General features: G+C 53.2%; 2 protein-coding genes across 3 annotated transcripts in view; one reads left to right on the plus strand and one right to left on the minus strand.

Moving 5' to 3' along the window:
* Nucleotides 1-2,055, plus strand: part of TRPC4AP (transient receptor potential cation channel subfamily C member 4 associated protein) — an 80,852-nt gene extending 78,797 nt beyond the window's left edge. Inside the window, exon 19 of the mRNA XM_020998798.2 lies at nucleotides 351-2,055. Coding sequence (XP_020854457.1) covers nucleotides 351-470 — 120 coding nt within the window. The 3' untranslated portion in view covers nucleotides 471-2,055. The remainder of the gene's footprint in view (nucleotides 1-350) is intronic.
* Nucleotides 2,056-2,261: 206 nt separating this feature from the next.
* The window catches only part of MYH7B (myosin heavy chain 7B), a 44,655-nt gene continuing 34,178 nt past the window's right edge, over nucleotides 2,262-12,738 (minus strand). Inside the window, exons 28-43 of one of the 2 annotated variants that reach the window (XM_078150260.1) lie at nucleotides 11,985-12,075; nucleotides 11,412-11,801; nucleotides 10,666-10,792; nucleotides 10,439-10,557; nucleotides 10,143-10,339; nucleotides 8,815-9,164; nucleotides 8,400-8,524; nucleotides 8,127-8,242; nucleotides 6,655-6,847; nucleotides 6,174-6,377; nucleotides 5,424-5,549; nucleotides 4,140-4,310; nucleotides 3,176-3,280; nucleotides 2,971-3,066; nucleotides 2,631-2,768; nucleotides 2,262-2,427 (exon numbers count right to left, since the gene is read on the minus strand). In XM_078150260.1, coding sequence (XP_078006386.1) covers nucleotides 2,416-2,427; nucleotides 2,631-2,768; nucleotides 2,971-3,066; nucleotides 3,176-3,280; nucleotides 4,140-4,310; nucleotides 5,424-5,549; nucleotides 6,174-6,377; nucleotides 6,655-6,847; nucleotides 8,127-8,242; nucleotides 8,400-8,524; nucleotides 8,815-9,164; nucleotides 10,143-10,339; nucleotides 10,439-10,557; nucleotides 10,666-10,792; nucleotides 11,412-11,801; nucleotides 11,985-12,075 — 2,560 coding nt within the window. In that variant the 3' untranslated portion in view covers nucleotides 2,262-2,415. Of the gene's footprint in view, nucleotides 2,428-2,612; nucleotides 2,769-2,970; nucleotides 3,067-3,175; nucleotides 3,281-4,139; nucleotides 4,311-5,423; nucleotides 5,550-6,173; nucleotides 6,378-6,654; nucleotides 6,848-8,126; nucleotides 8,243-8,399; nucleotides 8,525-8,814; nucleotides 9,165-10,142; nucleotides 10,340-10,438; nucleotides 10,558-10,665; nucleotides 10,793-11,411; nucleotides 11,802-11,984; nucleotides 12,076-12,738 lie in introns of those variants that run through there. The other variant, XM_020998796.2, reaches the window with a different exon arrangement.

Here is a 12,738-nt window from a genome sequence, read left to right on the forward strand (position 1 = left end):
CCCTCTTTCCCTTATGTGTGCTAAATATTGGGGAAGTCTAGTTGGTTGCCCTCATTCTGAAATTCTCCCACAGCCTTAGAGCCTCCTGGAGGCTGTTCGCCTCTTCCTGAGGGCAGTGTGGACTAAGAGGTCCAATTTTTGTATACCAAGTGGCCTAGACACAGAAGGTTCATCTTTCTCTCCCCTTCATCAAAGCCTCAGTCCTAACTGGAGGATGAAGCTGCCCTGGGGGGAGGAGCTATGAGCGATGGCACCAGCTGGCCCTTTTCTAGCTTTGGGTGAGGGAACAGTGAAATGGAATACATGGTGGTACTATCTCTGCAGCCCTTTCTCCCTTCTCTTCTCCATAGAGCTCCTGTATTAGTTTTACCTACTGGAAAGAGACTGTGTCCATCCTGCTAAGTCCCGACCGGGACGTCACCCTGTGCCCTGGTCAGCTATATCGAGGAACCCTATATGGACATAGATAGAAACTTCACAGAAGAGTGACCTTCCAGGGCCAGGCCTCTGAGAACATCTTGCAGACAGTGGTGATTCAGGGATTACAGTGTGGTGTGTGTGCACTTCTCCATTTGGATCCATGGACCTTGTGGGCCCCCTCTTTCACTCCTGCCCCCTGTTGCTACTCCCCCCTCCACCCCCTGCTCCCATTGCTCCTGGAATGGGACATTTCAGGGACTTCTGGCTTGAAGGAGAAAATACCTTTTCCCAGAAGAGACAGTGCTGTTTTCTCTCCCTGGGGAAGGCAGGGCTCACCGAGAGCTGTTTCCTTCTTTCCTGCCTCTCTGTCGCTAATCCCTCACAATTGAAGCTTTTCCTGACCAGGCCCTCTGTTTGGGTGCCATTTCTAAGTCTAGGCCTGTGCTGCAGGCTCCTGGCCTGAGTCACTGATACATGAACTCAGATGTTTCTGAGCAGGGGCTATAGGCGGACTCATCATTTCCTCTCTTCCCCTTGCTCCTGAGACCTGGTACTGAATTTGAGGGTCTCCATCTTTTTGTCTGGTGTTCCCTCCAAGCCTCTCATCGTTTTTCTCCCCCCGGGGAGAATCCTTTTCCCGAAAGCACTGGGAAGGAGCCTCAGACCATTGCTTAGATGTTGTTCACTGCCCCCATCTGTGGCCGAGTGGAACTTAAAATCTTCCTATCTCAGATGTTTCCTTGGCGCTCTTCTGTGGTACGTCCTTCCACCCTGGCATTACAGTCCTCTGTACAAGGGGAGTGGGACTGGAGAGAAGGGGAGAGGGTATACCACTCACCCCACAGCTGGGACACTTAGCCTTCTCTGGAGGCAGAGAAAGGCCAGAAGGAGTAGTAGGAAGCTCTCCACAGAGTATCCACCTCCCCAGAATTCAGACTTAGAAGTATGTTGTCCCTCATTCTCTGGTAGGGTGGCCCAGTGCTGATGAAGAATACAGAGAAAGGGGTCCAGAGAGTCCTTAAACCCTCCAGAGCCCATCCTGTGGGACTCTTACCTTGGTTAGCCCAGGACCAGTCCAGCCCCTTGGACAACAGGCCCGTCCTGAGTTCTTGGGTTTCCTTCCCAGGTTGAGCTCCCAGAATGAGGGCCAGCCCATCCCCAGCAGTTTGTTGTTTATTTGAGCCCTCTCCCCATATTCTTTTTTGTTTTGCCACCTTTTAATGCATAGGCTGCTCATGAAAAGACGTGTTGTCCTGACCTGTCCCATGTCTCCCCGCCTTAAACCCCGGACAGCCTGACTCACTTTTCCTTCCCACACTGGACTCAAAGGGGCTGCCCCCAGCAGAGCAAAGGAACTTGCCCAGGGAGGGCCAGGTCCCAATGTCTTGGTCCAACAGCCCATGCTCCCAGGAGTTCTGCCAGCAGCTCTGGGAAAGATGGAAGTTTGTCTTCTTTAAATCCAAATGTCATGGAGTTGTGTCCCTTGACTGTCCCCAGGGCTGACACACACAGATCAGCTCTCCCTGGGAAAGCTCTTCCCCTCCCCCAGGATGAGGACCGCACCACAGTATTACCAATTTATTAACAGCAAATAAACTGATTATTAGATGGAGAGTATTAAAGTATTTTAAGTGAGGGGTGTGGAACTGACCTTTGTTTGGGTGAGCAATGCTAGAGTCTGGGAGACTGGATGGACTAGGGATGTCTAGATCCAGTTTCCCTCCCTTTGTGCTGTTTTTGCCCAGGGGCCTGAGTCTAACTCACAGGTTCTTCATTACTCTTAGCCCCATAAAGGTTTCTCCCCCTCTCCCTCCCTTTAGCAAAAGGCAGATGAAACAGGCCAGGTTTAAGGAAGTTGCATTTATTTGGTAAATTAGAAGGGATTGGAGATACTGTGGATAGGATGACGAAGCAGTGAGACGGGTCCGTGATGCTGTTGCAGCAACCATTCCTCTTCAGTCTCAGGCCCCTGAGGACTTTGGGGCTTCCGTGCCTTCACTCTTTATGCTGGGGAATGGTACAGACATTTCAGCTCACCACCCATGACTACTTCCTCCCTCCCTCCTACCCACAGGCACAGACAGCCCTGCAAAGAAGAAGGAATTCTGAATTTCCTTCCCCCCCAGACCCTCCCCTTGGGAAACTTCTTTCTATTCTCCACCTCTCACTCTGGGGAGTAAGTTATTGCCCTTCTATCCCTGGGCCCTCACCTTAGGGGTCAGGGCATCCCGAGTGCGAGCCCGAAGCTTGTTAACCTGGGTTTCTGCAATGTCTGCTCGTTCCTCTGCATCGTCAAGCTCGTGCTGAGCCTTCCGATACTTCACGAGGTTGGAGTTGGCCTGTTGCTCCTGGGAAGCAGCAGTCACATGTAGGAGCAGTCCATTAACAAGCATTATATTAAGTGCCTACCATGTAGGATTACGCACAAATAGTTGTATGTGGGTGGTTAGGCCAAACCACACTTCTCTTGGCCTCAGTTTCCACTCCCATAAAAGGGGAAAATTAATGCCTGGCACACAGCCACGTGTGCATTTGCACACACACACTCACCGCCTCCTCAAACTGGCGCTTATAGCTCTTGACTTTGCTCTGTAGCTTCTCAATGAGATCCTGCATGCGGGCCAAGTTCTTCCTGTCTTCCTCAGCCTGAGGAAGGAGGAACAGTGGGGATCACTCAGAGCTGTGAACTCTTCTTGCAGCCCAAGAGACACTACCCAGCTCTGGAGTCCCTAGGCCTGGTCCCCCCCCCCCCAACCTGATAAGTGAGCTCCTTCACTCGGCGCTCGTGTTTCCGAATGCCTTTCTGGGCCTCCACGTTCTTCTTCTGCTCCCCGTCCAGCTCCAGCTCCAGCTCTCGTACCTGCAGAACAGTGGGCAGATGAGGCTAGAGTCATGAGTTCGGGGAGGTAGGATATTGGTACAGTGGGAAGAGTGCTGACTGGCCCGAGGGGACCTGAGTTCAAGTCCTGATTCTGATACTACCTGTGTGACTTTGGGCAAATCACAATTTCCTGGACCTCAGTTTCCTTGTCTATAAAATGAGGGGGTTACTCTAGGTAGCTCTGAAGTCCCTTTCAGCTCTAGGTCTCTGATCTCCCTAGAACCAGGGGAGAATAACCATGCTGAGGAGAGAAGGGGTGAAAAAAAGGACAAGCACGCTAATGGGTAGGAGCCCAAAAAGGAATCCAAGACAGTTGGTGGGTGGTGAAGAATCCATCTGGGGTCTGAGGCCAAGGAAAAATGCAAAGGGGTAGGGGAGTGGTCAGAAATGCCCAGAAGAAATCTGAAAATGCCTGAGGAGTTTGGAAGCATCTTAGAATCTAGGGGGTCACATGTCTTTGTTTCCCCAGGAAGCAGTGGGATGCTTAAGGGATCACCTAGGAGAGGAGAGAGCCTGCTCATCCCTGGGGTGATGAAACACCCCTTCCTGCTCCAAACAGTTGATAGCATGGGTCGTGTCAGTTTAGTGAGCCCTCCAGTGCCTAGCAGTGATCCTGATTGAGGCGGGGAGGGGACAGGAGATTCCTGCCACAAGGTGTGCTGAGTTTTGATTCCCTACACTGGAAAGTGCTGGGGAGATAGGGGCCTCCTAGCAAGGCCAGGAGAATCTAGGGAGATGATTGCCTGAATCAGAGCAAGACTGGGAGGGAGTGAGGCAGGAGGCAGGGGTGAGGTCTCCGATGTTCTGCAGGATGGAGACACATTGGGAAGGGACTGACCTTTGCTTCCAACTTCTGGACCTGCTTCTTGCCACCCCTGAGGGCCACCTGCTCAGCCTCATCCAGTCGAACCTGTAGCTCCCTCACTGTCTGCTCCAATGTCTTCTTCATGCGCTCCAAGTGGGCACTGGTGTCTTGTTCCTTCTTCAGCTCCTCGGCCATCATAGCTGCCTGGAGGGGGTAGGGGCAGAGGGCGCAGACAAGTCACAGTCCTAGTCTTCCTGACCCTCACATACTCTGCAATCCAGTGCCATGGGCACGACACACGCCATCTGCAGGCTGGGCATTCTCATGGGCTGTCCCTGTACCTGGAATATTCTTCATCTCTGCCTCCTGGCATTCTTCCCAGCTAAAATCCCACCTTCCTCAGGAAGCCTTTCCCCATCCCCTCCTTATGCCAATCCTTTCCCTCTGTTGATTATCTCCGATTTAAGCTGTACATAGCTTGTTTGTACATAGGCGGTTTGCATGTGTCTCCCCCGTTAGACTGTGAGCTCCTCGAGGGCAGGGCCTGCCTTTTGCCTTTGTATCTCCAGAGATCAGCACAGTGCCTGGTATGTGGCAGGCACTTAATAAATGTTTATTGACTGACTGTCCCTGCCCCCTTCTGAGGGTCATTCCATCCTTCCCCCTTAACTGAGACCTCCCCACTTCCCTGTTGGATAGAGGCAACATGGTATCAAGATAATTGGATTTAGTCAGAAAGTCTGGGTTTCAATTCTGGTTCTGTCACTATGACCTTGACCTTGAATGACTTAACTTTTCAAGGCCTCAGTTTCTTTCTCTGCTAAAAGAGGGGATTGAGGGGGGCAGCTAGGTGGCAGTGGATAGAGCACCGGCCCTGGAGTCAGGACCTGACTTCAAATCTGGTCTCAGACACGTAACACTCACTAGCTGTGTGACTCTGGGCAAGTCACTTAACCCCAATTGCCCTCACCAAAAAAAAAAAGGGGGAGGGATTGAGGTAGATCTCTAATCTACCCTCTAACTCTAGAGACTGATTCTGATTTGGAGTCAGAAGACCTGGGTTCAGATTCTGGCTCCGTCACTTAGTAGCCATGTGACCTTTGGCATCACTTCAAGCTCTCCGGACCTCATTTTCCTCATGAGTAAAATGTGGGGATCCCTTCTAGCCCAAAGTCTGTGATCCTATCATCATCCTTCTGTCCTGAAGCCCTCCTGTTCTAGTCCCAGCCCAATTCTTCCTGCTCTGAGATGGACCAGGCTAGCCCCCCTCCCCAGGACTGGTCCCACCCCAGCCCAGGCCAGCCTCTGGACCCTCACATCAGTGATGGCTTTCTTTGCCTTCTCCTCAGCCTCACGGCTTTCCTGCATAGCCTCTTCCACCTCACCACTCAGTTGTGACATGTCAGCCTCTAATTTCTTCTTCTGGCTGACAAGGCCTGTGTTCTGGGAGCATAGGGGGTCGAGGTGGGAGGGAGAGACAGAGACAGAGAGAGAGAGTCAGAGTTAGATCTAGGTTGGGTCCCCCCTAAGGCAGGGGTCCTTAATCCTTTGTGTCATGGACCCCTTTGACAGTCTGGGGAAGCTTATGGATCTCTTCTTAGAGTGATGCATAAAATAAAATGCATAGGATTACAAAGGAAACCAGTTATATTGAAGTACAATTATCAAAATATTTTGAAAAAAACAAAAAGGTCACAGATGAAGAACCCTTGCTAAGGACAGTACCAAGTGCCCCAGGCAGGCCCTGAACAGAAAGGACTCATGGGGCCCCGGAAGAAGGGGGTCTTGAAGGTCTCAGGGGCACTTGTGTTTCCAGGTCCTGTGTTCCTGTGCCTAGCATCTGGCGTGTCCCATTGTGGGGCCAAAGCCCACTATGTCCTGTGTCTCATGTTAATTCAGTATATTTATTTTAAACATGCATACAGATATATAAATTATAATGCATTAGTAAACATAGAAATTATTGACAAATATAGAAAGGATAGTAGTAATTATTTGTGTTAATATTTGTTGAGCACCCGCTATGTACACAGCCCCGTGTGAGGCCTGTTTGCTGTCCTGCCTCACCTGTGAGTGCAGGAGGTTGATCCTCTCGGTGGCTTCAAGAAGCTCTTGCTCAGCGAGTCTCCGGGCTCTCTCCCCTTGCTCCAATACGGCCCGGAGCTCCTCCAGCTCTGCCAGCAGCAGTCCATTCCTTCGTTCCAAGGCCTGGGCCTGTTCCCGCAGCTCCCCAGCCACACGCTGTGCCTCATCCTGGGCCACCTGGGCATCCTAGAGAGGAGGGGAAGGGAAGAGTGGTGAGGCAGAGACCATCTCATCCAGCCCCAGTCTAAAGCCATGCTTCCGAATACTTGGGTTTGCCTCTCTAGAGCTGCCCACAGCTCCTTGTATACCCTACTGCTCCCTGAATTCTCCTGTGGCTCTCTAGCTTTGCCCCAAAGCCTCTGTCCTACCGCTAATTCCTCTGCCAAGCTTCAGCTCCCTGGTGTGCCCTTAGTTTTCTGGTGTCTCCCCATGGCTTCCCCTCCTACCTCAGCCACAGTCTCACCTTGAGCTGGCCTTGCAGCAGACGAGTAGCTGCATGGGCCTCACTGGCCTGGCGGGTGGCATGACCCAGCTGCAGCTCAAGCTCATTCAAGTCCCCCTCCATCTTCTTTTTAAGCCTCAGCGCCTCATTCCGTGCCCGGCCCTCAGCATCCAGTGAAGCCTGCAGTGACTCTACTGTGCGCTGGTGATTCCGTCTGGGGTGAGGGGTGGCAGGGTAGGATCAGTGAGAAGGGCCTCCTGCCTAGGTGACTGCCAGCATCTCATCAACCCGAGTCTCCTCTACTACCCGCTAACTCCTGTCCTCTCAGGCGCCAGCTCCTAGCCCTTCTGGTCCCTTCTTCCTGCCACTGACCACTGCTTCCATCAATTAGGAGCTATGTCTAAATGGAAGGAGCTGCCTGGAGTGAGCTCCCCATCATGGAAGTATTTCAAAAAAGGCTAGATGGCCACCTGTCTGGGATGTTGTAGGAATGACTTGAGCTCCATTAGGTCTTGTACTAGGTTGTCTTTAAGGTCCCTTCCGTCTCGGAGATGCTACAATTGTGGTAGAGTTTGATCATCCAATAAAAATACTCTGGTATTCAACAAGGTAGTCCCTCTCTCTGTGAAACCCCTCTGGCCTAAAGAAATCTTTTGGAAGCCTGGCTCCCTCTGGAAGACACTGCATCCTGGTCACCCTCTTCCAATGCTCATTGTTCCTTCCCTCATGCCCCTCAACACAGCAGCAGCAGCAGGAGGAGGAGGAAGCAGCTTGCTCCTGGGCCCTCATCACCACTTCTAGACCCTCCCCTTGCCACCATCACTCAGCAGCCTCCTCTCTAAAGTTCTTTCCATCCATCTAGGTCACCTGGTGCTTCACAATCTCTTACCTGCTCTCCTGCCTTTCAGTCTTTTTACACCTTATTCCCTTCATCCCCATCCCCTGTACTCTGATCTTGTGACACTGGCCTCCCTCTTTGCACAAGACACTGCAGCTCCAGTTTCTGGGCGTTTTCACTGGCGTTCCTTGCTCCTGGAATTCTCTCCCTGATCCCCCGTGATAAAAATGTTTATTGACTGGTGAACTATCTTAGATTCTTGTTACAATCATACCACCCTCACGTCATTCTTTGTCTTTGTCTTTGCTTCTCTGTCTCTGTCTCTCTGTATGTCTCTCTCATACACTCATATACTCTGTCTCTGTCTCCCTCTTTCTCATACACATACGTACACAACACACTGTCTCTCTACTCTGTCTCTGTCTCTCTGTGTCACACACACACACACACACACACACACACACACACACACACACACCCCTAATGTATGTATGGAGGTTTAGGGGTACAAAGGACTTGAGTCAGTTTTCTACCTCCCCAAGAGAGGCCCAGACCCAGGATCTGCTTTCTAAGGGTGATGGGCCTGGAGTCACTGAGCAGCTTCTCAGTGTTGGGGGAAGCCTGGGCCGAACGGAGCTGCCTCTGGCCTTCCCACCTGAGGTTCTCACTCTCCTCATTCTTCTCTGCCAGCTTCCGGTCCATGTCTGCCTTCACCTGGGACAGTTCCAGCTGGCTTCGCAGAGTCTTTGTCTCCTCCAGCTCCAAGGCCCCCTGGAAGTCAGTGACAGGGAGTCAGGGGGCAGCATGGTCAGTGCTTTGAGGTTAGCATCCAGGTGGTCAGCGTTCTGGTGGTCAGTGTGAGGAGGTTAGTTTGGGAGGGTCAGCATCTGGAGATCAGTGAGAGGAATGCGGGTCCAGCTGCTCTGACCTCAGCTTCCTCCAGCGCGGCCTGGAGCTCACTCTTTTCTCCCTCCAGTGCCTTCTTCACTTTCTCCAGCTCCTGTAAATTCTTCCCACTCAGGCTGATCTGGTCAGTGAGGTCACTGATTTCCTCTGGGGAGGGTAGGAAAGTGCTGTGAGACCAGATCTCAGGGATGCCCCTAACATGGAATGACCCCCGCCCAATCCCAGCATGACTCCTCTAGATGCCAGAATGACCTTCAGATGTCAGGATGACCCCAACCCTCCTAAAGACCCCGTGATCTGGAATGATCTTTGACTGCAGTGATCTCTATGATCTTAAGGGACTCCATATTAACCCTGACTGTGGAAGCTCCTGATGCCCAGAATGACCTCCTGCCCCTGAGATGCTGTCCCCAGGGCTGGTGGGCAAAGGCTCATACCCTGCAGGTGCTTATTCTCCCTCTTGAGGGTCTCCAGGGCCTCGAGCACCTCCTCATGGCTGTGCCTGAGCCTGAAGAGCTCGGAGCCGAGGCTTCGAGCCTCCCTCTGCGCAGCCTCTAGCTCCCGCTGAGTCTCCTCCTCCTGGCGCCTGCGCTCCTCCAGGGCCCGCTCCAGGAGGCGCTGCTTCTTGTCCAGGGCGGCTGCAGCTGAGGTGGACCGCTCCAGCTCCAGGCTCACGTCATCCACCTCGGTCTGCAGCCGCAGCTTCGCCTTCTCCAGGGAGGAGCACCGCGCGTGGGCTGCCTCGGCAACCTCCTCTGCCTCCTGAAGCCGGGCCGCCAACTTCTTCCTTAGGCCACGGGGAGAATCACAGGATCATGGCCAAGGGTTTTCGAAGTCAAAGGGTCAGGCACATGGGGTCACAGGGCAGAAGCGTGGCCAAGGGTTCAGAAGGTCAAAGGACCAGGAATATGGGGTCATAGGGCAGAAGCATGGCCAAGGGTACAGAAGGTCAAAGGGTCAGGCACATGGGGTCCTGGGGCAGCATCATGGCCAAGGGTACAGAAAGTCAAAGAGTCAGGAACATGGAGTCCTAGGGCAGGATCATGGCCAAAAATTCTCAAAATCAAAAGGTCAGGAACATTGGGTTATGGGCAGAAGCATGGCCAAGGATTCAGAAGGTCAAAGGATCAAGACCATGGGGTCACAGGGCAGGAACATGGTGGTCACAGGGTCCTAGATATAGAAGTGATTGTAGAACCACAGACCCAGAGCTAAAAGGAGCTTCAGATTTGAACTCCATTACTCTGATTTCAGTCATTATTCTTTCCCCTGACCATATGGACATGAGGTTAAGGGGTCAGAGATGGGATCATGTGAGGCCAATGGGGAATAAGGGAATAAGCATGTACCTACGATGTGCCAGGCACTGTGCTAGGCACTTTACACGTATTATCTCATTGGATCCTCACAATGACCCCTACAGGTGGGTGCTGCTATCACCCCCGTTTTACAGATGAGGAAACTGAGGCAAACAAAGGACTCGCTCAGAGTCACGCAGCTAGTGTCTGAGGTTAGATTTGAGCTCATGTTTTCCCCACTCCAGGCCCAGCATTCTATTCATTGAGCCAGCTAGGGGAGAGGAGTGAAATAATCACACATGGGTCAGAGCATGCCACCAGTTCCTGGCCAGGGGTTCACAGGGTCAGAAACATGGAGGGCAGGTCACAGGACAAGGGTTCTGGAGAATGGCAGTGATGGGGTTCTGGATGGGGGTCTCAGACCCTGCAGGTGGGCAGGCAGCAGGGCCTGGCCTGGGCCTCCTTACTTGGCCTCCTCCAGCTCCTCTGTCCTCTGGATGGCATCAGCCTCATATTTGCTCCTCCACTGGGCAACCTCGGCGTTGGCCTTGGACAGGAGCCGCTGCAGCTCCGCCTGGGCCTCAGCCTCTTCCTCATGCTGCTCCCTCAGGAGCTCACAGTCATGACGAGAGGCCTGAACGGTGTGGGCCAGTGCACTTTTTGCCTGTGTGGAGAGGACAGAGGAGGGCTGTCAGTGGCCAGGCAGCCCTTCCCCTTCCTACTGCCCAGGTCCATCCTCCCCAAGCCTCTTGGTCCCTGGGACCTTGGTCTCCTCCTCCAGCTGCCGCCTCAGCTCCTCCAGGCTCTGGGTCACCGATATCTTCCCGCGGCTTAGCTGACTGATCAGAGACTCCTTTTCCTCCAGTAGGCGGCTCAATTCCCCTGAAGGCGGGGGACAAAAGGACAGGGCTAGGGTCAGCGAGAGGAGCTCCAGGATCGGCCCCCTTCCCGACCCCAGCGTTCTTCTCGCCCTGCTCACATGGACCTCACCGTTCTCAGTCTGTAGCCTCCCCCGCTGGGCAGTCACATCAGCCAGCTGCCTCTGCAGCTCGTCAATTTTGACCTTGGCTTCGCTCAGATGATCCTCAGATGCGCGGCATAGCTTCTCCGCGTTGGTCTGGTTTGGGGGAGGGGTGTCAGAGTGTACCAGAAGGTCGAGAGTTGGAAGAGAGGCGGTGAGGGTCCCAAGGAGAGGAAACAAAGGTTGGTAAGTCAGGTATCATTATGGGTTGGGCTCAAAGGCTTTAGAGCTTGTGGATCTGAGGACAGGGCCAGAGGGTAAAGGGAAGGTGTCATTAGTCATGGATCTACCCTCTGATCAAGGATCAGGGTTTGGAATTTAAGGGCCACCCATCGTGGGTCCTTAGGTCAAGACCCCAAAGGCAGCTGAGTGACATGGGGCCTGGAGTCAGGAAGATGAGTTCAAATCCTGCCTCAGACATATATAACCTCTGTTTGTCTCAGTTTTCTCATCTGTAAAATGGGGATAATAATAGCACCTATGTCCCAGGGTTGTTGTGCGGATTAAATGAGATAGTAATTGTAAAGTGCTTAGCACAGTGCTTGACACATAGCGACTGCTTTATAAATGTTAGCTATTATGTGGAGGAGGAGGAGGTATGTTGAGATCAGGGTAGGGTCATCAGAAGTTGTCTTGGGAAGCTGAGTCTGGTCAGAGTCAGGGCCTTTAGTCAGAAGGCCAGGTCAGGGATGGGGGTCAAGCATCCTGAGTCTACCTTGCCCCGGGTCAGGGCCTCCACATTGGCACTGAGGTCATCCACCTCCATCCTGAGCTCGCTTTTCTCCTTCTCCAGCTTCTGCCTGGCCCGCTGGAGGCTATCGATGTGCTCCCCCAGCTCAGCCGCACTATCCGCCTGCCTACGGCGCAGGGCCGCCGTGGTGGCCTCGTGTCTCAGGGTGGCTTCCTCCAGCTCCCGCCGCAGCCGGCCAAGCTCTGCCTCCAGTTTCCGACTGCCCTCACGCTGCCCGGCCGATGCCCCTCCCGCCTCCTCCAGCCGCTCACTCAGCTCCTCCAACTCCTGGGCACTCTCTGCCCGCTGCTTCTCCACCCGAGCCCGGGCTGCCCGCTCTGCCTCCAGCTCTTCCTCCAGCTCCTCTCCACGGGACTGGGGGGGGGGGCGGGTAAGGTGTGAAGACACTAGGGCTGCCAAAGGGATTCCCACCCAGCCCTTGGCGGCCCCAGGGGAACGTTTAGCACCGCCCAACCCAGTCAGCCAGGCTGCAACCTCATGCTTGCTACAGCTGGACTCCATCAGGAGGAAGGGAGTGAGAGTGTGAGGGAAAGGCACCTGTAGTTCCTTGATCTTCTTCTGCATCTGGGCTCCCAGCACCTGTTCGTCCTCAATTCGAGAGTTTAGCTGGCTCATCTCAAAGTCCTTCCTGCAGTGGACAAGAGATGGCTATGGGTGATGTGATGTGAGGGAAAGAGCAACCAGCCTGCACCCCGGTCTCAGACAGGGCCAAGGAGCCATGAACGTGGATTTTGGCTCAGTGAAAGAAAAAACTTCTTAGCAATCAGAGATGTCTAAAAGTGGAATGGACTGCAAGGCAGCTGGTGAGTTCATCACCGGAGGTCTTCAAACAGAGACTGGATGACTGCTTGTCAGGGATTGTGGAGGGAATTTCTGGTCAGGTACAAGTTGGCCTAAATGGGCCCTGAGGGCCCTTCTAACCCCAACTTCTTGGGATTCTGTTCTGACACAGAGAAACCATAAGCCCTGTAGCTTATTCACTTGATAGTGGAGGAAGCTGAGGGTTGGAGAAGGAAGGTTACACAGGCAGGGAGTCCAGAAATGGACCCCAAGGCCTCCAGCTCCAAATCCAGAGTTTTTTACCACTATGCCCATTTGGCCCCTGATTCTATGTGCAAGACACTATGCTAGGCACTGGGCAAGCAAGGATGAAAAATGTACCAGTCCCTGCCCTCAAGGAGCTTACAGTCGTGCATGTTTACTGAAATACTTCAAAAGACCTGTGATTTCATCAGTCAGGGCACTCCCTCCATCCAGTTTCTTAAATTGGTATGGCCACAGTATTGCTCAC

The sequence above is a fragment of the Phascolarctos cinereus genome, unplaced genomic scaffold (assembly GCF_003287225.1).
Source record: "Phascolarctos cinereus isolate Bilbo 61053 unplaced genomic scaffold, phaCin_HiC Scaffold_2;HRSCAF=192, whole genome shotgun sequence".
Taxonomy (NCBI): Eukaryota; Metazoa; Chordata; class Mammalia; order Diprotodontia; family Phascolarctidae; genus Phascolarctos; species Phascolarctos cinereus.